General features: G+C 36.9%; 2 protein-coding genes and 1 long non-coding RNA gene across 4 annotated transcripts; all 3 read right to left on the bottom strand.

Annotated features, from left to right (window-relative positions):
• Nucleotides 1–2,358: 2,358 nt before the first annotated feature.
• Nucleotides 2,359–4,494, bottom strand: LOC144573878 (uncharacterized). The gene is made up of 2 exons (XR_013518103.1): nucleotides 4,416–4,494; nucleotides 2,359–2,423 (listed from the first exon to the last, which is right to left on the bottom strand). It is a non-coding gene; the product is annotated as an uncharacterized LOC144573878 (long non-coding RNA).
• A 3,144-nt stretch (nucleotides 4,495–7,638) lies between these two features.
• On the bottom strand, nucleotides 7,639–15,421 carry LOC144574146 (DNA-directed RNA polymerases IV and V subunit 2-like). Its single transcript, XM_078324012.1, has 9 exons — nucleotides 15,235–15,421; nucleotides 14,116–14,553; nucleotides 13,069–13,290; nucleotides 12,004–12,545; nucleotides 11,362–11,706; nucleotides 10,559–10,850; nucleotides 9,310–10,254; nucleotides 8,580–8,851; nucleotides 7,639–8,413 (listed from the first exon to the last, which is right to left on the bottom strand). Exons 2-9 carry the CDS (start codon nucleotides 14,533–14,535, stop codon nucleotides 7,912–7,914), a joined length of 3,540 nt encoding a protein of 1,179 aa, XP_078180138.1. The 5' UTR covers nucleotides 14,536–14,553; nucleotides 15,235–15,421; the 3' UTR covers nucleotides 7,639–7,911.
• A 1,874-nt stretch (nucleotides 15,422–17,295) lies between these two features.
• On the bottom strand, nucleotides 17,296–21,750 carry LOC144574147 (uncharacterized). 2 transcript variants are annotated; one of them, XM_078324014.1, is made up of 2 exons: nucleotides 21,581–21,750; nucleotides 17,296–19,752 (listed from the first exon to the last, which is right to left on the bottom strand). In XM_078324014.1, the coding sequence occupies exon 2, from the start codon at nucleotides 19,425–19,427 to the stop codon at nucleotides 17,586–17,588; it is 1,842 nt and encodes a 613-aa protein (XP_078180140.1). In that variant the 5' UTR covers nucleotides 19,428–19,752; nucleotides 21,581–21,750; the 3' UTR covers nucleotides 17,296–17,585. The 2 variants fall into 2 exon arrangements, with proteins under 2 accessions (XP_078180140.1, XP_078180139.1); XM_078324013.1 differs by having other exon boundaries at nucleotides 21,406–21,726.
• Nucleotides 21,751–23,118: the final 1,368 nt, after the last annotated feature.

The following is a 23,118-nucleotide window of genomic DNA, read 5'->3' as shown; positions in this document are numbered from 1 at the left end:
TCTGGACGATTTGAATTTTTCTCATCTAAGTCAAGATTTTCAGAGATATAAATCTAAACTTCCCATATCCTGAATAGTATTGCTCCAAGTGGAATCCCAACGAAAATTATAGTACTTTAATTTTATCAGATAAAAAAAATTCCTCTGGTTCTAATTGCAATTTTAGTTTGACGTAACTATTTTTATTAGTTTGTAGGACTAATGTAATCCCAAAGTTTGTGGGTTGAAGATTGTTAGCTCTCTACAATTAATTGCATTGCAACTGAACAGCATCTTAGCAAATGGGTTAATTAGTTAGAAATTTCGAGTTGAATATAATCTTGACATGCCAAAATTCCTTTTCTGATTCTGACATGCTTGAACTTGCTCAATTTAAGCTTTAGTAAAACTGTAAAATGGTTCAACAGAACCACAAGTTGACAAGTTCTGACAGGGATGCTTTCTCATATTCTACAAATTATGCACACTCTAGTACCCGAATTCATATCCCTTTTAATTGTAGATACCATCTATCTTGGATTTTTCTTCACTTTATTTGCATAATGAAGTTGAGAATACTGATACAGAGCAAGAAGAAAAAAAGGATGTAACTAGATAAAGAAAAAGTAGCAGAAAATCTCTTCACAGGATGGTAGATTTAAATGGGACTACCCTATTCTAACCTACTTGCCTCAATTACTGTAGCTTATATTGAAAAAACTTTCAATTATTACCAATCTTATTTGTTTTATTCTTTTCTCTTACAATTTCTTACACACACACCTATGCTCTCTTTTACACTCCTCTATTCCACAACATACAAATGAACTATCATTTTATATTGACATTACATGACCCTTCATAGATGTAAAATACTAAATATCATTTATTTAATTATTTCTTAGGATAAACAAGGTGCATGACTCACACTTTGCAAAATATAATCATAAAAAATATAAACAATGAAGCCACCTAAAGATTCTAAATACATTCGCCATTACACATGTCTATTTGACTAGCTTAAATTTAGTATCCAACAAACTCTTTAAACTTAATTATCTAAACTTTTATTTATACATTTTTTTATTGGTTCTTGTCATTTGCTCTCTACTTGCCTCATGAGTTTAGTCTGACTTTTTAATTCGTGATATGCTTGCATATGAAATTAAGTTGACATCATTCAATAGGCTGGTCTTTTATCTTTACTGCTTTTTTCGACTCTTTCTCGAGCTACCTGTGTCTTCACTTCTAGGCGCTATGGATAACCAATACTTCATTACAGTCAAGGTTTCATGTTTTCTCCCCCTACCACATCTTGCTTGACCCTTCATCGTATCTTATTTCATATTATGTGAATTCCACATTCAGGTGCAGCTCTACACCACTTCTTTTCAGATGGTTTTAGACTACATCTTCTCATGCAGCTTTGCACTGCATCTTCATGGTCTTCAACACATCTTCAGCAACCCCATCAATTGTGTCGTTGATTTTTCTCTTTTGGCACACTCCACATGTTTTTTTTTTCTCAAGTGAGTCAATATATTCACATCAGCATTATTCTGTAAGTCATTGAAGACCGTCGACATGAATTGCACCATGCTTATTTTCAATTGCATATGCTCAACAAAATATCTAATGTTGCTCTTTCGAACAAAATTTAAGACTCTTCATTTGTTAATTTTTGGACCGAGAAAATGATTGTAAAAACTAAGCTTTAATTTAATAATTTTCTATATCTTTAATTAGATGGTTTGAGTATGATCCTATTTGTAAGCACTGCGTGGATGCATCCTACCATTGGCCAATTTCCATTTGAGCAAATATCACACACAAGGGCGGACCTAAGTGAAAGGAATGGGGGTCAATTAACTATCATTTTTTCTGTATTTATGTACGAGTTTTTATATAATTTAGAGTAAAATGTTATGGTATTGTAAACTTGGCCTCATTCTCCATAGGAAATATTTTATATGATTGAACCCCATTATGTGTTTGACTCCTACAGTTTAAAAATTTGGCTCCACTTCTCACATAGATCCTAAATTACATATTTACTATACTACTTCCTGTAATTGTCTCTAACATCTAATTGCTGATTGCTATGGCTGAGAAATGTTTAGGATTTTGATATTTGATCGATCATGAGAATTATCTAGGATCAATTATACTTCCTTTCATTCTGTAACATTCTTCTTCTTCTTCACCTTTTTTCTTTTCTTTTTTTCTATATGGCTTAACACTCAACTTTCTTTCATCTTTTGTTACTCCAATGGGGTTATTAATAGGATCGATTTAATATAGAGGCAAAACTTAATATATTTTAGTAGTGGAAGAGATAACACTTTATGGCAGAAAATTTATTTTTGTTATCAATATCTCTTACTCTCTTACATTCAAAAGACTCATTACACATTATATACATTCATTGGAACTTTCTACACACTCTACTAACACTAAATGACATTTAATCCTCTCATTAACCATCTCTATTTCCTATATACGTTTTCATCTTTCAAGACAACCTAGAAGACCACAACATGTCTAAATAATTCTAATACATTCATGATAATTCTAGAAAGTTTCAACCATTAACTAATACATTTGACTAAAATTAAGTTTATTAATTTCTAACATCCCTCCTTAAACTTAATTATCTTCCTTCTTGCATTCCGAGCAATTTCTTGAATTTTTCGAAAAGTTCGCCCGATAGTGGTTTTGTGAAAATATCTGTCGCTTGATCACGACTTGCCAAATGAGTCATCTCCACGTCACCATTCTTCACATGTTCTCGTATGAAATGAAAACGCACATCAATGTGCTTGCTTCTTTCATGATGCACTGGATTCTTTGCCAATTCAATTGCCGACTTGTTATCCACTCAAATTTTGGTTGGCTTCTCTTGATTAAAATTCATCTCCTTCAATAATTTACATAGTCATATTGCATGACATACGCATGATGATGCAGGAACATATTTCGCTTCACACGTTGATAAAGTAACAATCGGTTGTTTCTTCGAGAGCCATGTAAATGCCATGCTTCCATTGAAAAATACAAAACCCGAAGTGCTCTTTCTATCATCCACATCTCTACACCAAATACTATCGGAATATCCAACAAGATCAAACTCATTAGTACAACGATAAAATAACCCATGAGATAGTGTACCTTTAATGTAACGAAGAATTCATTTTATGGCTTTCCAATGCGTCATTTTTGGTTCCTCCATATATCAGCTCACCAAGCCGATTCCATATGCTATATCCGGTCTTGTGCATGTGAGGTAACGCAAACTTTTCACCAAACTTCTATATAAAGTTGCATATACCGCCTTGCCTTCATCATATCGGGATAAGTTTGTGCCACTCTCAACTGGAGTGCTAATGGGATTACAATCATCCATTTTAAACCTCATTAAAATCTACTTAGCATATGCCTCTTGAGACACAAAAATTCTAGATTTATCTTGCTTCACTTGTAACCCGAGAAAATATAACATATGACCCAAATCGGTCATCTCAAACTCCTTTATCATTTCCATTTTAAATTTCTCAATCATGTCCAAATTATTTTTCGAAAAAATCAAATCATCAACATACAAGGCCACAAATAAAATATCATTTTTTCGTACATTCACATATAACGCATGCTCGTATGGACATTGCACAAATCCATGCTCCTTGAAATATGTATTAATTCGGGTATTCCAAGCTCTTGGTGCTTGCTTCAACCCGTACAACGTCTTCTTCAATTTTAGCACCTTGTTTTCTTTACCTTCTTTTACTTGAATAAAGTAGTCTCCAACGGACTCACTCTCCTTCATCATAAGCGACTCAAACTTAGCTCTTAAATTTTGAAGCCGCACCTTCTTCACTTTGTCTACTCCAACTGCTGGATTTCTAAGAATCTCCCATGCATCCTTAGAACTCGTCTCATTGGCAATCTTCTCAAACATGTCATCATCCAACCCTTGATGGATAATACTTAGCGCTGTTTGATCTCCATTTCTTTTCTTTTGTAAAGCATTCATCTCGGCTACCGTCAGTGCACTATCATATTCGGGCTGTTCAATCCCGTTTTCGACAATGCTCCACAAGCCATGAGCGCCAATAATGACCTTCATTCGCAACGACCATTGATCATAGTTGGTTTTGGTTAGAATTGGGTATTGGAAGGTGATATTTGGATTTCTAGTTGCCATTTTCAACTAGGCTCTAATACTAATTTGATAGGATCGATTTAATATAGAGGCAAAACTTAATATATTTTAGTAGTGAAAGAGAGAACACTCTATGGCAGAAAATTTACTTCTATTATCAATATCTTTTACTCTCTTACATCCAAAAGGCTCCTTACACATTATATAGACCCATGGGAACTTTTTATACACTCCACTAACACTAAATGACATTTTTTTGAGAAAAATACTAAATGACATTTAATCCTCTCATTAACCCTCTTTATTTTCTATACACGTTTTTCATCTTTCAAGACAACCTAAAAGACCACAACATGTTTAGATAATTCTAATACATTCATGATAATTCTAGAGAGTTCCAATCATTAACTAATACATTTGACTAAAATTAAGTTTATTAATTTCTAACAATTATTGCTCGCTTCTTCTTTTGCATCTTTTTTTTCACCATGCATAATTTATGCTCCATTTTTATCTTTAGTTCTGATACTGATTGAAGAATATCACAACAACAAGGTAGACACTTTTCGCGAGAGAAAAAATGCATTTATGACGGTACTCCGTCGCGAAAAGTACCGTCGCAAATAGAAAAAGCATGCTTATGACGGTACTCCATCGCGAAAAGTCATTTTTTACCCTCGCGAAAAGTACAAGTCTTTTGTATATAAAAAATATAAAAATCTGAATATGATTCAATTCTCACAGATTCTTTTTGTCTTCTTTGTCGCTTACAAGCACTTGTAATCTCTCTTAATTACAATCATCTATTATACTATTACTCAAACCATGCATACAAATGAATCATTTTTATATAGATTTAACATTCTTACATATCTAAACATACTCAATAGTGTTATATTTCATTTAATTTATCAAATAACTAAGATGCATTTGTGCTTTCGCATTTCAAGATGATCTACATAGTTAACCCTTCTCACTACAACCATGCATTGGCGCCATTGGTAATATACTGACAGAGAACAATAAATGACTAGTAATTGTAAACTTGATATCTTTACATATAACTCATAACCGGACGGTTAGCAAGCCAGAATGATAAAATAATGATGTAGGGATTTAGATAGTATTTAAAAGGTCAAAAAAATTGAAATCACCTATTATATTAGACTTAGATTTGCAACCCTAGTTTTTCCCAAACCTGTCATTGAGCCCTCATTGATAGTTGATTTTAGATGGGAGGAAAGGTTACAAGGAACCCCAGACAACTTCTTTGGTCCAAAACACCCAATTATACCCGATTTCAGACTAATTGATGTCATCTGCATTATATTTCCTCCTAACAGTTCCCATTATCTCATTAGTACCACAGGGAAATAACTATGGCAATATCTTTGAAATTGTGATATCCATGGTTCCCCCCACACACTTGCAACAACATCAGACACATGGGATGCGTTTCAAGCTAAGGTGAACTGCTTGAAGGGAACTCGAGAGGACACCAAACTGGTCATTTCTTCCCATATGATTGCACCATATATCCACATCTATGAGATATTGTATGCCATCTAGTGGTGTCTGTATCCTCTATGGGGCCGGGTCCAATAAGCTGAGATTCTCCTAGCCGAGCGATAGGAATTCAGTGCATATTTAGACATAGGGGGGCTTTTTTTGAGATTTGTGCCACAATTAAAAAACTGTCTGAATTTAGTAATTAAACGTCCGATATCGGGTGATCCGAATTCCCATCTAATGTTCTCCCAAACACTTCAGTATAGCCTCTGTATAAGATTTTTGGCTTTAATTTAATGAACTGATTGAAGGGAACACAGGGTACACCCAGCTTGTAGTTTCTTCATGGGGCCTATAAATTTACTGAAGTGCTGAGTGATATTCAGAGTTCCCCCAAACACTTCACTACAACCTTGGCACGAATGCAACACAAGCTAAGGTGAAGTGCTTGAAGGGAACTCCAAAGAACAACCAGCTGATTGTTTCTCCGTGGTATATATATCTGTAGAAGTGCGAGTTGTCATCAAGAGTTCCCCCAAACACTTCACACACAACCTAATTGCAGTGTTGATCAATGTGAAGTGCTTGAAGGGAACTCAAGAGAACAATCAATGTAATTATTTCTGCATCAAACTCATCCATAGACTAGGTACCTACATGCAGGGTGCCACCAAGAGTTCCCCCAAACACTTCATAATGGCTCGTGCACAACATTTAGGGCACCTTATGAAGTGCTTGAAGGGAACTCCAGAGGACAACTTGCTTCCCTTCTTATGAAAGAAGTTATTTCTTTGCCACCTTGTGTTGATCAGGAGTAACTCTAGCGTGATGATATATATATATATATATAGGACCGTGGGACTATGAAAGAGAATTCTTTAAAGCGAGGGTATATTTCTTTTGTTTGCTCGTGAAATGAAAAGGATGCAACTTAAACTGCACCTGACCATGATTCTAGACTACATTAATTGAAGAAGAGAATCGCATTTTTGCAAGTTTTTCTTTTTTTCTCACCTATGTAAATCAATGGTACGTAGAAGGCATCTTGTGATCCTTGTTCATATGTTAACTTCATCCTTCAATAAGAACCTAGCATCGGTAGTTGTAATGTACTAATATTAATATATGTTTAATTTACAACCAAGGTAACTACATCCCTAAATGCGACTTAAGAGCAAGTTTTTTTGTGTACATGAATATCCTCTTTTTGGAACTCTTGACGGTGGCTGTCAAATTGGGTTACAATGTAAAAAACAAAAACAACACCACCATATAAAAACAATTTTAGAACATGAATATCCTCATGGGTTTAAACAAAAAAGAAAGATGGTAGTGCTAGCCGCTGCCGAGCAAATTAATTTCTTTTCTTTAGTTCCCGCATTTAAGTTGCAGATAATTATCCAGTAAATAAACAAATTCTTAAAGGTGCTCATCTTCGTAGTATTCGATGATAACACGAGTACTCAATTACACAAGGATGATATCAAATGCTTTCTTTCCTCAAAAGAAAAATATATATCAAATGCTTTCTCTAGTAGGCCGACATAATTTCATTAGATACGAGGATTGAGATATGATTTGCACAACCACAGTTTGACATAGAGACCACATGTAAAAGGTTGATTCTCCATCCCTGTTATATTTTGGAAAAAGGTTGATGCTCCATCCCTGCTATATTTTGGAAATCTGTCCAGGTTCAGTGAACACAGATTTTATGCAGGTACAATAACTTTCAGATACTGTCTCGCAGATCAAAAAACTGCGACGAACTACGCGCTTGATAAGTATTAGGGAGCTTCTCTCAGCCGAAAAGAGGAAACACAGCATAATGAGTGTTTGTTCATACGCAGGATTTAAAATAATACTTGGCTAGATCCTCTCAAGTGGCTTAATTATATGAAAATCATATACTAAGCCACTTGCGATATTTTTCATCAGCCAAAACTATTGCAAGTAATGATAACAATCCCTTTTTTTAAAGGAAGAAAAAAAAAACTAAGACCACCAGCTAATACATGCTAGGCGCCGTAACCTGATCCATTCAAAGTAGGTAACACTAACAATGAAGGGTAGTTAACATCATAACTAAGGTTTTGAAACACTTCATCCAACATGACCATCCAGGACACTCCAGACCATTCTAAAAGTTAAGAGATCAGATGCAGCAAGCATGACCCTAACCCACATAAGACCAAAACCACAGGTAAGATTTATTTACAATTAGAAACAGCCAGAGTTATCATGAAGATGGAATGAAAAAACAACTAGCAAACCTCAGTCTCAAACTTCAAACAAATCCCCATACTAAAGAGCTCCTGGTAGAGTAACTTGGCTCCGTATGGCACATTGGTCCTTACAATATTTTCAGCCGACTCACAAAATCCACAATATGGGCCGCGCACCTTCTTCCCTCCACTCACTGGCCTTATGAGGACATTAGCAGCTCTCTTGCACGTCTGGCAGATGTGCATCTGGGAGAAGTCACTGAGCATGAAGAGCCTCTCATGGAGATTAGCAGCAGCACCATGGGCCAGGAGACAGTCACGCTCCATCTCCCCAAACTTGACACCACCGAAGCGTTTGCGGTCGGCCACAGGCTGACGTGTCAGCGGGTGGACAGGGCCAGTATTGCGGAACTTCACCTTGTCCTCGGCCATGTGGATAAGCCGCTGGTAGAATGTGGGCCCAATGAATATGAGAGACTCCATCATCTCTCCTGTGCGCCCGTTAAGCACTCTCTCACTCCCCCATCTCGAAAATCCAGCACTGAATGTTAAAAGAAAAGAAACATGTTATCCCAAAAATAGTCCAATGAATGGCCAGGCATGGAATCCAGTTATGCAAACTATCCATTTTGCTAATAATTTGCAAACAAAGGTCTGCATCACCAAATTGTAACTAAAAGCACTTTGGTGGTAATGGTAACACTCACTTGTGTAGCTGTTCAGTGATGACCTCAGCAGATGCAGTGGTGAATGGAGTGGCATATCGCATTTGACCACCCAACGCTATTCCCTTCCCCAGAGCAGCCTCCAGCAGCTGGCCAGGGGTCTGACGAGTTGGGAAGGCATGTGGGTTTATCACAATGTCTGGAACTATGCCTTGATTGGTGAATGGGAAATTCTCCTGAGACTCCAAAAAGCCAACCACACCCTTCTGACCATGCATGCTGGAGAACTTGTCTCCAAGGCATGGGGATCGAACCTGAAAAATAAAATTAGCAAGCACATTTCATTTTATTAAGCTGCCCTAAGAGAAAGAAGATAGTAGGAAGAAAGAAAGTAAAAGGAATGAAAACAAAGAGGCCCAAAAATATGTTGTAGAAAGCTCTCTTTAATTTAATGCTTGAGAGCCCTAAATGAGGAATGCCCTTGTCATATTCTTGTAATTGTCAGTTGCATGTTCAGTTGTTCACCAAATAGGAGTTAATTTGAACTCCAAAAGAAATCACTGAGCTTTTTGCCAAATGTGGAAAAGAGATTTCTTACAACAACAACTAAGGCCTTTAGTCCCAAACAAGTTGGGGTAGGATAGAAATGAAACCCAATTGTAGAGGAAAAGAGCTTTCTTACAATTTATAAAAATGAGCTTCTGAAATTTTCCCCACTAGAAGATTAAAATATTTTTAAAAAAAAATGAATTTATCAACCATTCAAAAATACCTGTCTGAGTGTGATAAATGCAAAGTTTTTGCCATCATCGTTTGAAGACATCACTACCTTTTGAACCATACCCTTTTCAGTATGTCTCAGTTTGACACTATGATCCTCTCCTGACTCGGACACTTTCCCAATCACAATATCACCACTCTGGAGGCTGGCGCCTACAAATGGCAAGCCATCATCATCAAGACTATCAACCCGTCCTCTTTTGCTTTCTGTTTTACCAAAACTGACGTTGTCCTTTGTCCTGAGCCGTTTGCTCAACTCCTTGTCATCTAATTCAGCTTTGTATGTCCTATGGTGCTCAGTACGAAACATCCCTCTCTCAAGGGATGCCTTGTTCATCACTATTGAATCTTCCTGGTTGTACCCCTGGTGCACGTTAACAGCTACAATTGCATTCTGGCCATTGAAAAACTCAGGACATATAAGATCATCCTTTCGGCCTGACGAGTGGTCATGTCGTCCAAGACAGTCAGCAAGAAAGGTCTTGAAGAGGGGCCTTTGTGGGTAGTACATCTGGTGGGACAGTGTGTCAACTCGTATGTTAGGGTTAGTTGTGGAGTACCCAATAGCCTGTTGAGAATGCTTCTCTGCCTGGTATAGAACCCTCCTTGAAAAGTTGTGGTTTGCAAAAGGGATTATACCGCAACTCAGACCAAGTAAAAATGATTGGTCAAACTCAACGTGTGTGTACAAGTATTTCCCATCTTCATTGGAAAATAGGTACTTAATTCCCCATGCTGATTTTATGTCTTCTTCTTCTTCGACGCCAATCAGTTCAATAATTTCTTGATCCATAAGAGATTGGAATGACAAACTGCCACCTGCCTTTGGAGCTCGAATTTTGTCGAGGTTCTCCACTATGAGGAGTGGGCGAAGAATTCTACCCGCATCAGAGAAAATACGCACTTCTCTCTCGTGCCGGTCTCTTTTTATTTCAACCTAATTAAATATGAGACAATTAGAAATCTTCATCAAGATTGACACAAAAATAAAAAAGAAATTGACGTCATGATTTTTGAACCACAGAGAGGTGTACTTTCTTCAGTCCCAAAACTGCAAAGAACACACTTGCTAATTTAAGTGCACATATCAGGACAAAGTACCAGTTACAACTCGTTCCAACAAGTTACCAGTACCTGTACAGAACTAGCAAATCAATCCCTTTTATCATATCAAACAAACTTTTTTATATTTAGATACTACTACATCCAGATATAAAAGTTAAAATGATCACAATACTAACTTGTGGATTGATAATTTTGGAACGGCGCATTGATTTGAACTTTGAGACAAACTCGGCTGGGTCAGAGCAGACACCAATCCAATCTCCATTTAAGAAGACTTTATCATACTTGTTAACATCAGTGAAGGAAATGCTATCTAACTTTCCCATGCCAATAGACACCAAATGCTCCTCCATTGGAGATGTAATCTTGGAGCTTACGATGGCGGTCACGGCCAAATTTTTCACAAGGCCACAGTTCTCACCATCCGGAGTGGAAATGAAGCACAGTTTTCCCCAATAAGATGGGTTTCTGCACATCAGCTTTCTTCAAATCAGTAATAATGATTATACACTGGACTTCATAAAATATACTTCATGAAATTATACAACTATCAAGATTCAATAACATTTGAACTATTGATCTTATATCCTACAAATAAAATGAGGTCCAGTGCTAAGGATTGCCATTCATGTATCTCTTTTCTCCATTTCGGCAAAAAACAGGTTTTCTTTTTTCTTGGGTTTCCCACCATTAATGCAAGCATATTCCCGTTTTCAGAAGTAACATGCTTTTTTTAAACTTAATCTCACCCACAAGCTGAATTTCCATTTTTAGTAATAAGAAATTTTTTATTCTTGCCTACCACTATTTTACAGTATTTTCATACAAGGAAATCAATTGTTATACTTCATGTTGCCTACTAAAAGCATGAGCGAAGAGACATCAAGCTTATATATAAATATATATATATATAGGGGTTCGCTAAATTGCTTCCGGAAGCACATATCACTTCAAATGGAAAGAAAGGAAAGCAACATACGGGTATCTGGCATCTCCAGCCTTCCCAGCATAAGCAACCTGCTGGCGCGTTTTTCTCAAGTCTGCCATCATCTGCAATGGATTTGTTCTTCTTACATTGGCAACAATACCTGAGCACCTCTCTTTTCTCTTGTATGGGTGGCACCATGCACCTGTGGAGAATGCACGGGTGAGACCGTTCGTCACAATCGATGAGTCCCAGTAACGTGAAAAATCATCCAGCTGAAGTTCGCGGTCCCCATACAAGTCTCTCTGCATTGATTTCATCATTCGCCTCTCGGCATGCCATATGTGAGCACGTAGCTCCCTAGCTATCAGCTCCCCCGCACGGTCCAGACGCTTGTTTCTGAAAACAGATGTGAAGGAAGACCAATATAAGACTCTTGATATTGTTACAGATCAGAAGTGAACTTAATTTTAGGGCAGCCTGTAATCCTATCTGAAATTCTTTGAATTTGCAATTTTGGATTTTGAATATGTTGGTTCATGCTTAAAGATGCAGTCTAAATTTTAGACATTTTTAGAAGTTGTCAGCAAATTTGAATCTAAAAGGCAGAATGGTCGTTCTATATGGATTTAGGGCTGTAAATGCTATATTTCAAGGATTAAATATTGTCAATGAATATTTGACTGCATATACAACCTGAAATCATCTTTGTTGTCGCATTTTCGCTTCCCTGCAAATCCGAGAAGCAAACATTTGACCATGTATCCAAGGAAAAGTGCCTTCTCTCTTATCCCCTGGATACCTTTGAAAAGATATTTATCGACATATTGATCAAATGACTCAGTAGGTGGGAACTTCGAGCTCTTTACCAAGCCGTCAACATATTCTCTGGCATTGTCAGCCTGCCTGAAATTCTCACACTGTTCACCGGCCTCCTTGACTGTTGCCAGTATGATGTTGTCCAAGGAGGCATCTAACTCCTCAATTCCTATGACATCGAGCACCTCCTTGTCAGATGTCAAGCCAAGAGCAAAGAACATAATCCAGACTGGAATAGTTGCGTAGAGGAAAGACACAGTGATGTATCTCCCTCCATTGAACCCTTCTCCCTTTCCTGCCTCAGCAAGCTTGCAATAAATACGTGCTCTCTTAAATTCTGTTATATACTGGGTGTTCCAGGAAGGGGTGTTAGTGAGCCAGACTCGTGTCAGACATCTCTGCTCTTGCGCAATGAAGGTCTGCATAGAGCATCAAAGGTCAGATAAAGAGAAAAAATCATATGGAGTAATGCTAGATGAGCTTTTTCTTTAATATGAATGTCACTCAAAGCATTCAATTAAGTGCACACACTTGAAGAGGAGACTGGATGAGTAATACCCAATTTAGTGCTTTTGGCTAATACAATGGGAGTAATACCCCAATGCCATGGTATTGAGTATTACTCTCTATTATTACTCACTGGTATTTCTCTCTATTACTCACTGGATGAGTAAATGCCATGGCAATTGGGTATTACTCACTGTTACACTAATATGTTGGGACAAATCAGTCACAGCATATTCGGAGTTCCTCAGTAGGAAAGGGAGAAAAAAGATTCTTCAGCAAAATTACAAACTACATAGTGGACACACTTGAAAACATCAAATTTTAAACAAGATATACATAGCCAACACACACAGTCATGACCATGACATGGTAAAAACTAACTAAATATTAAAGGACCAAAGTAGTAGTGAAACAGGAATGTGATAAGACAAGTACCTTTTCCATTCCTTTAATGAGGAAGTAACCACCCGAATCAAAAAGGCAGTCCCCTTTGTCGCGTGGGGCAAGCCAGCAAAGGTCAGAGCGAACCATGACAGGAAGCCTACCTATCATGATCTCCTTAGTCTCATCATGCAAAACCTTTCTCCCCATGTATGTCTCTTTCCCTGAAGATGACGACCCAGTTTTTGCTTTGTCGCTCTCCTCATGTGTATATACCTACAAGAGCAACATCCTTTGAAATAAGAGAATTTCTTACTGGTGTTAATTCTGTTTCTTTTGTAGCTTATGTACATTATACCCAATATATTAGTGTAACATTGAGTAATACCCAACAATTTTGCCATAGTATTGGATGAATCATGAAGGAATCAACTGGATGACTGAGATCATTATGTAGGAATGGGTATAGTTTATGTGGTAATTCTGGTAGTTTTGGCATTTTATAGAATACAGAAGGATTTGTTCCCTTCCAGACCAAAATTTACATTACATGGATATTGTTAATATCTCTTCATACTCTACAAAGTACTAATCCTAGCCTCTTCTACTAATATCTACAGATATAACATAGCAATAAACCAAGTTTTAGGTCCACCAAGTGACTAAACTACCCTGAACTTATATCTAAAAAAAAGAGAGGTTTCATAACCATAAGACAGTCCAATGAACTCTGAAATCAAATTACTAATCTCTCTTAACACTCTACAAAGTACTAATCCTAGCCTCTTCTACTAATATCTACAGATATGACATAACAATCAACCATGGGTTTGGTCAACCAAATGACTAAACTACCCTGAACTTCTATCTAAAAAGGAGGCTTCCCAACCATAAGACAATCCATGAAACTTTGAAATAAAGAGTATGTACTTCAACCAGTTTCATTTTGGACTTGCAAGAAAACCATGACATCAGAGAAATGTCCACACCTAATTAAAATACCATAGTAAATCATCCTCATCTAATGAAAGGTCATAATGAAAAATATTTGGTCTAATTTGAAAATGCCAAAAACACTATTTAGTTATCTTTGCTTCCTACCTGAATCCTCACTTCGGCAAGGAGTGCTGCAGAGTAGGTCATACTTTGCAACCTTGCATGTCTCGGTGTCATCTTAACCAACTCAGGCTCATCTCCCTTGGTGATCCAACATGTCGGCCTCTCTGGCCGAACCTTGCCAAATGAGATGGTCGCATGTTTCCATGCTGAGTCACCTTTTTTGGAGGGATCATATCCTGGCTCTACATTGACCTCACCCAACGAATCAAACAGGTCTTGGAGACCATGACCTACGAAGTCATTGTAAGAGGTGATTTGGTGGTTGATAAGGCTAAACTCCTTGAAGAAAGAATGTGCCGCCTCCTTAGATAATTTCTCAAGTTTTTTAATCTTTAATCCTACAGGATCAAGATCAAGGTCCATGTCCGTGGGGCCCTTAGAGGTAGATGCAACATCAACCATTTAGAATGGATCTTTAATCTGCACATGCAGAAGGAAAAAATAAAAATATCAACTTGTGATTTTCTGTTTTGTACAAGAAAAGAAAAAACAGAATAAATTATTTCCAAGAGAGATTTCTATGGCTGAAAATTGATTTCAGCCACACAACTTCAGGTGGTATGAACAAAATAGATTTCTATCTCACATTTACGCTCTGGCGAAAAGTTTTCGGACTTAAAAGCAAGTATCAGGACAGAAATGGATAAAAGAAACAAGGAAAAGAGAGAGAGACCCAAGCAAGTAGAAAGGTCATTTCAGATTTCAAAAAAGGAAACCAAAAGCTTAAGAGCAAAAACCATACCCAAGAGATTTAATCCGAGCAACCAAATCAAATCTCAACAACGAAGAACAGAACAAATTACCACCAAAATCTTCTCAAATACTTTAGTTGATGAGTCTCCAAGGAGACAAAAAGGAAACAAGCAAACAAAATACGAGATATTTTATAGAGAAAGGAAATAGTTCAAAACAAACATATTTTGAGGGTTTCTCAGATTTTTCTTCCACCCGCCTTTTTAATATATAGAGGGCTTAATAATAGTAAGAAAATCGAAAAAAGACTGTAACCAAACAAATAGAAGCCACATTTCGGTAATATCGACTCTACAGCAGTGATTCTTCTCTATGAAAAAGTTAGCTAAGGTTTTTTTTGAGGTATACCTTCGACGAAAGCTTCAGATCAGAGAGCTAGGTAGGGTTTTGGGGCCGAGAACAAGGAATGCTCGAGATATAGTCGCTTGCAGCGATTCGTATCGCCTTTTGTCTTTTTTGGAAGGGAAAAGGGCAGAGGACGGAGGACGGAGGGTTTTAGACTTCTTGTTCGGAAAACTTCACAAAATGAGGAATTCGCATCCTCTGCATCAACTCAAAAAAAAGGGAATCTTTTGAGTTAATGAATCTGAACCATCCGATATACTTTAAAATTAGTGAGGACTAGATCCGCACTAATATTGAAAACTCCTGGGTTAAAATCGGACGGCCGAATTAGTTATGTTTAAAATCAGACCGTCAAGAGGCATTAACTCAAAGATTCTCTTTTTGAGTGAGGTTAAAATGCTCATTGTTCATTGTTGTCGCTTCTCTGATCTCTCACATTTTTATTTCTGCTTTTAAAATCTAAACCGTCTTCAAGATTTTTATATAAAATTTGTGCTGAAGGACTAAATTTTATAATTTTGAAACTATTTTATTATTTAATACGAAATTATTATTTTTTTAAGATTATGAATCATTCAAAAATAATAATTTGTATTTATTAAGTAAAATATTCTTAAAAAAATTGAGAAAAGAAAGGGCAAAACCCTTGATTATTCTAAGATTTAGAGTTCGATTTTTCTCATGATTGATATATTTTGTTCTTCCATCCGCGTTCGCTTTTCCTTCCCTACACTTGTACATTCTTTTTCATAATTTTACAATCTTACTTTTTCGATTTTCATGATAAATATTTCATAGTCTTGAATATCTCATAGTTTTAAATTTTAGCTTCATATTTGTATTTTATATATAATAAAGTAGAACATTAAATGTTCTCCTCTCTAATTTTAAATATGTTATAATCGCTTCCAGTTCCAAAATTGAGATATCAAATTGTATTTCTTTGACTTTTAAAAAAATTAATTATATTAAAATTAAGTTATGTGAAAATAGATAACTAGAAAATTCAAATTTTAATAGTATGAAAATTCAAAACATAGAAATTTAGAAGTACGATTTGTAATGAACGAACGTTAATAACATTAAATTTTCTATAAATCATGTAATATTGATTTAAGTCTTGAAAGATTAATAATAGCTTCATAATTAGATAAAAATTCTAAATGTTATCTTTAAAATTCTGAGTTTTGGAATTCAAAGACAACGTTTACATTTTTAATTTATGAAAAGAATGAAAGTCATATTTTCAAAACTACATAAAGTTCTTGAATTGTGAAATACATAAAGTTCTTGAATTGTGAAAGTAATAATTTTATTTGCGAAATAACATAATTGATATGAAGAACTGAAAATTTTTATGTCAATCAATATTATATAATAATTAAAAAATTAAAATTATTAGGGTTCCTACATTTTTATTTCTAAGTTATTAATTTTCGTACTTTTAAATTTGACTGTTTAATAATCTATTCCATAAAGTTAAATTGAATATTAGTATCTTTTTAATCGTTTCTAATTTAGTCTCAGCCACCAGTCAATAATATAATGAGAATTTTATAAAATTCTTTTTATAAACAATTTATACGCTCAATATACCCGAAAGTGAAATGAGTTCGGTATTAATAGAATCATTGAAGCAATGGCCTAGGGGTGTCAATTTTCTAGCACTCCCCATGCACATAACACTCAAGTTTGCTCACTCTAACTGTATTTTTTTTTATTTTGAGAAATGCTTAGCAGAGGCTGCCAAGTGTATTTTTAAATGAAAATTGGTTCTTTACATCTTTACATCTGTTAGGAGTACACTCCTCCCACCACTCCAACTGTATGTTACCGTTCTATCTTTGATATAAAAAAAAAAAAAATGGACTTACAGTCTTAAAAGCTTTGGAAATATCCGCCCTGACATAAAATTCAGCAAGCAACCACATATCCACTAATTATACACTCATAATTACTGGTAGAATATTAGTTCAAAATGTGCATTCAATTCCGACGAGTTCTATTTACAGATTTTATTAAATGCACATAACACATACAAAAAAAATCAAAGTAACAGCATAATAGCACGACAGAACAGAAGAATCATTTAGAACTAAACCCTTATTCACAGGTTACAAAACCCAAGCTTCAGCACCTACCAGGTTCGATGACTAACATAATAAAGGAAGCAACTTACAATATTAAACAAGTTCACTTGCCAAAACATGTCGAGTTTCTTTTGAAACGTATAAAACCAACCTAAATTGCAAATCATACTGTTCAATATAGATCCGCACCACATATAGACAAATCCATAAATTTCACCACCACCCATTGCAACATACACAAGCCAATGACAAATCAAAACCAACCTATAAATGCTCTCCCACATTCTCACCGTCAACAGCATTCCTTAGGTTCCCTCCAAACAGAGACATGAGGCCCCCACCATGCACCCTGCCTTCAGGAACCACAAGTGCTGCACCCTCTCTGCCCCCGTGCCCTACCAACCCAGCCGTAGAATTGCTAGAATAGGACTTCATAGAGAGTGGAACCAATACCTGTGGCGGTATGAGCACCTGCTTCTTTCCAGTCGTGCCATCTGGAGACTCCACACAATCTGACAATGTGCTCATGCCAGAATACGAGGTTTCGTTCTCCAAACTGTTACCCCCTCTTGTCGAACTAGACACAATCCCCCTGAACAGTCCTGGCGCGATCATGCTCTTGACCTTACCAGTATTGTGTTCCATCTGGGCAGCCATGAGACTGCCATGGGCTGCACACAGTCCGCTCTTTCCCCTAGCAAACTTCTCACACCCAGTGGACCAGGTGCACCTCTTACCGCCACCATGCGCCTTGCAGAAGTCGGTGCTGCCCTGCGCACTCTTGGTGCACTCCTCATGCTTACACCGTTTTCCACCACCATGCTTCACACAGAAGTCTGTGCGGCCACGTGCGCTCTTCGTGCACTCGTCCACTTTGCACCGCTTGCCTCCACCATGTGCCACACAAAAGTTTGTGCCCCCATGTACGCTCTTAGGACAAACACCACCACCTTCAAAAAGGCACCGCTTGCCGCCGCCGTGGCCCTTGCACAGAGGAGTACTTCCTTCCGCACCCTTCGTACAGCCTTCAAATATGCAACGCTTGCCTCCACCATGTGCCTTACAATACAGGGTGCTGCCTTGCGCTCCCTTGGGGCAATCAGGGTACTGGCACCGGCGGCCACCGCCATGGGAGATGCATAGACCAGCCTGACCCTCTGCACTCCTGGTGCAACCTTCAATCTTACATCGTTTCCCGCCACCATGTCTGATGCATAAGCCAGACCTTCCTCTTGCAGCCTTGTTGCAGCCCTGGTGACCACATCGGCGGCCCCCACCATGGGCGATACAATAGTCAGTTTTACCCTCTGCACTTTTCGTGCATCCTAGCTGCAGACATCGGCGGCCCCCACCATGTGCCTTGCAATAGGCTGTTCGACTCTCTGCTCCCTTATTGCAGCCTGGCTTCTGGCACCGTTGGCCCCCACCATGAGCAATGCATAGACCAGATGCACCCCTCGCGCCTTTAGAACAACCCTTGAACCGGCATTTCTTAGGGTGGCGGTGGTGGGTCTTGCTGTCGGTAGACATGGTAGTGGTCGTAACTGAGGCACCAAACATTATCTCAGAAGTCGTTCCCAGTGAACAGTCAGATGTGGCAGAGGGCTCTGGGCTGAGCTGAAGATCCTGGGACTCTTCTGGGGCCCCACTAAATTCGGAACATGAGGTTGTTGGTCTTGGGGCTAATAGAAGAGATGGCATGTACCCGCCAGAATTTCTCTTAGCAGAGGTTGAACCCTCGTCAACTATCGGGAAACAATGAGATTTTTCAATGTGAGCAGAAGGGTGGTTTGTCTCTGCACTGGGCTTGGGAAGGCCGAGTTTCAGTATACCTGGGTCGAGTGTTGAGAAACGCTGCCCAAAAAGAACAGTTGAATCTCCAGTTTTGCTTGACGAACCTAAGTGATTATCAGAAGAATAGAGATTTGGCGTGGGGCCCAAACCGAGAACCAGTCGGCAGCTATCATCCTGAGGGATATGGTTACTGTTTTGTGCATATGCTGAACTGAGGTGCAATACAGGACCACTGAAGCCATCCGCGTTGCGGTTTGTAGCGGTGGGTCCCATTTGTCCATGAATTATGACATTAGCCATGTTGAGATCCATTAGGATTATTTGGCAAAACAGGTACAGAGGTTATAGAACTGATGATATCGGGAAGAAGTTTGAGGTGGGACAGTGCAGGTTTAATTTTACACAAAACAAAGGAAGTTTTTTATAAAGCTAATATAGGTAAAATGGAAGTAGATATGGAAAATTAATCCCGAGCATCCACCACTGACAAAGCCAGATGTATCTGCCCTGTCCATTGTCTCACACTTCCTGTGCCACGATTCAGAAGATGGTACCAACTACTGTGCCAAATACTTATCTTGCAAGCATGGAACTTTTAAAACAAAAAAATATCCCAGCTGTTTTCTTCGTAATCAATCTGCAAAGAACAGGGGAAAAAAAGTTACAGAAAGAATTACTAGAATTACTATACAATAAATCAGAGAGAATTCATTTAAGAGTTTATGTACAAATTGATGAAGAATAAAACTTAAAAAAAAAATTTGCTAATGAGAAGATTTAATATTATTTCCAACATCCAAAATTATGTTCTAATACCCCCAACTATGAACCTAACACTGAATGATCGAGTAACCAGTAATGAAACAACTTCAGCTCTAAAAACCAGCGCTACTAACAAAAGAACTCCAAACATAGATATGCTAAGCAAAGAACTATCTTTTGGTAAGGCATGGTGGAGTTATATGAAAATAGGAAAAAAAGATAGCACAAATTAAATGCAAGCATACTAAAATAGTGCCTACTGTGACTGATATTGTGCCAAAGCTGGAACCAACTGGTGCACCTACTGTGACCAGTCGAGAAGCCCAGCCTGGCAAGTAATTCCAGTTTACTGATTGCGCTTTAACCAGTACCATCCAGTCATGAGCATAACAGTAACAGCCCATTTAGAAACCTTATTGCCTCAACAAGTACAACCAGCTTCCTTTAAAATGTAACAAGCATCTGTATTTTTCCATGTAATCCAAAAAAAAAAAAAACATTTACATTCATGTATAGAGACTATAAATTAATTTTCAATTTCATTTTCTATATGACTCACTCTAGTTACAGAGTATAGACTCACTCTGTTCTATTTTTTGAACTTGCTCAGGTAATGATTTACTATACTGGCATATACAACCAACAAAACAACAATAAGATATTTTTTAAAATTATTACAGGAGATTAGCTTTGATAAAAATATATTTTGAAAGAGTGAGAAACAAAAATAAAAAAATACAGCCAACATAAGCAATACAGGAAGGATACAATCTGTTCAACATTAAATACTAGAACAAAAGCTCCTAGTTAAGTTTTCAATCCCAAATTCAAGAAATATAGATTTGATCATATAAGGTTACTTGCTCAAATAGATTGTTAAAATAGGAAAACCTTCAATCGGATAATTAGATAACAGGATTTACTATCATGATCTGCACCAGAATGTAATCTCCTTATTCTGATTCAGCTCACAGATCTTACTGTAATTTTTATTTATAAAAATTAGTATATATTAAACTAACTGTGATCCTGAGCAAATTTGATTCCTATATTTAAGAGCAAAAATATACAAAAATTAATTCATATATATCAAACCCAGATGCCTACATCACATCGATTTGAATTTCCTTCGAAGTCCTTTGACAATTCAACATAGAACAACCAAAAAAATTGAGCCCAGATACAAATATTCCAAGCGTAGAAAAATAAGCAAGTATGAATATCTCAGTAGTGTGTTACAAATCAAACAAATAACTACCTTAAACCCAATCAGTTAATTCGATCAATTTGAGAAAACTCGCAAATAATCCCCCTTCCAGAAAAAAAAATAAAAATAAAAAAAGTCAGAATCGGTACCAAGGGATCTCAGCAGGAAACCGAAAAAAAAAAAGGCGACTAGTGATCTTAAAACTTAACAAAGACGGATAAGAAGCATAGACGGAGCGACAGGGTTTCCAGCGGGGACCCAGTCCCTACCACCCCCCCCACCCCCCAAACCCCCACCCCTATTCTATTGTTCGTCAAGTACCTTGCTTAAATTTGGGACCTTCTACCATAGCAAGCAATAGTCAGTCCATTGCTGCGTTGCTACAATGGTTTGGGAAATCTAGCGGCGGCAGATCACGACCCGATTATTGGGCGATTTTCCAAACCCGAGTGGCCTTGGTTTTAGGAAGAAGAACCTTGAATCGGAAGAGACTCACCCTATGCCCGAGTTAGCCGATTCTTGCCTCTGCGACCGACTGATTCTTCAGATTTGTTTTCTTTCACCGATTCGATTCTCCGAGTGCAAAGCCGCAAAGGTGTATGTGATTGATTGATGATTGGAAGAGAGGTTTGAGGATAGCGTGAAGCCGCGAAGTATGTGTCGTTAATTAAGGTGAGAGAAGAGAACCTTTTTATTTGTCAATCCCCGTTTTTTTCAATAATTAACAATTACGTCCCTCATTTGAATGTTTTCACAATCTCGCATCTATTTTCTGGACATGTACTTATAATTTATACTTTGAGAGTTGAGACAGTTAAAAATGCTGAAAAATAATTTTTAAATATAAGATAAAATTAACTGAATGCAGGGCTTGAAAGGAATGTGTTCCGACCAGAGTTTTAAATAGCTAAGTATAGCTACGCAATAGCTGCACTATAGTTTTTTCGGATCTCGAAATCTATAACGTTATTAACAACTTTTTTTATAATGATTATAAATGGCTAGCTATAGTTGAGCTATAGCTTTTTCGGACCTTAAAAGCTATAATGTTATAATCACTATTTAGAACCTTGGTTCAGACTGAATTATAGATACATTATTGTTGCAAAAGCATGCATTTTTATACGCATGTGTTCAATCTCTGTGTTAGATTGCTATATTAAATATCTCAAAAAAATTTATCTTTCAGCACCTTTAGTTGTCTTATGAGTTTGATCAAAATTATTTGAGTACGCACATTTAGAAAGTAGGCATAAAGTTGTGAAATATCTATATAAAGAATATCATTGTCAAATATTTAGAAAAACGAAATATAATTTTGTGCCTTCTGCCTAATACGAACTCTAAAAATAATATAAATTTGACTTCCGTATTTTTTTTTATAAGAGTTCCTCTTTATATAAATAATTAGACTAAAGTAATAGTTACGATATACAGGGACAGATTCAGAATTTTCATCGGAGGCAAAAAATATTAAATCAGATTTAAACAGCTAATCAAGTATAAACCCATTAACCAATTGAGTACTCGATAACAAAAATAATACTTTAACCTATACTTTCTAATGCTCTGATTTGTAATTTATGGTACTCTAACTTATAATTCTAATTATCAATCATAACTCAAGAAATTTAATTTAATTTTAACTCAAAATTTAACCCGAATTACAAATCAAACATCTAGAGAGAGGCAAAAAAAATAATTCAACGGAAGGGAGGGCAAAGTCAGTCGAAACTAATAAATCTCCACTAAAACTGAAAATTCAGGGCAACTCCACTCCAGACGATACAAGTTTTGTAAATTTACATTGTTGTCCTTATTTATAAAATATTCAGAGGCATAGGGCGTTAGGCACAAAACTCATAATAGAAACCAAAAGCATACCCTTCATTTGTATTTGCTTTAAATTAACCACAAGGCACACCATATTGGCATAAAGTGGCCACATCAACAAATATTATATCTTTCCGGATTTATGCAAACAATCGTATATTTTCAATCTGAATATATATAGAGAGAAAATTCTTATTTAAA

The sequence above is a fragment of the Carex rostrata genome, chromosome 22 (assembly GCF_964058835.1).
Source record: "Carex rostrata chromosome 22, lpCarRost1.2, whole genome shotgun sequence".
Taxonomy (NCBI): Eukaryota; Viridiplantae; Streptophyta; class Magnoliopsida; order Poales; family Cyperaceae; genus Carex; species Carex rostrata.
Note: the sequence above shows the minus strand (reverse complement) of the source record. Positions and strands in the feature narration are given on the sequence as shown.

Bases quoted from the DNA above. Each gene is read 5' to 3' on its own strand.
- LOC144574146 (XM_078324012.1), bottom strand. From the start codon at position 14,535: ATGGTTGATGTTGCATCTACCTCTAAGGGCCCCACGGACATGGACCTT. The intron at 13,291-14,115 runs GTAGGAAGCAAA...TTGCTCTTGTAG, and splicing joins TTGCCGAAGTGAGGATTCAG to GTATATACACATGAGGAGAG. The intron at 11,707-12,003 runs GTTGTATATGCA...ATCTGTTTTCAG, and splicing joins GACAACAAAGATGATTTCAG to AAACAAGCGTCTGGACCGTG.
- LOC144574147 (XM_078324014.1), bottom strand. From the start codon at position 19,427: ATGGATCTCAACATGGCTAATGTCATAATTCATGGACAAATGGGACCC.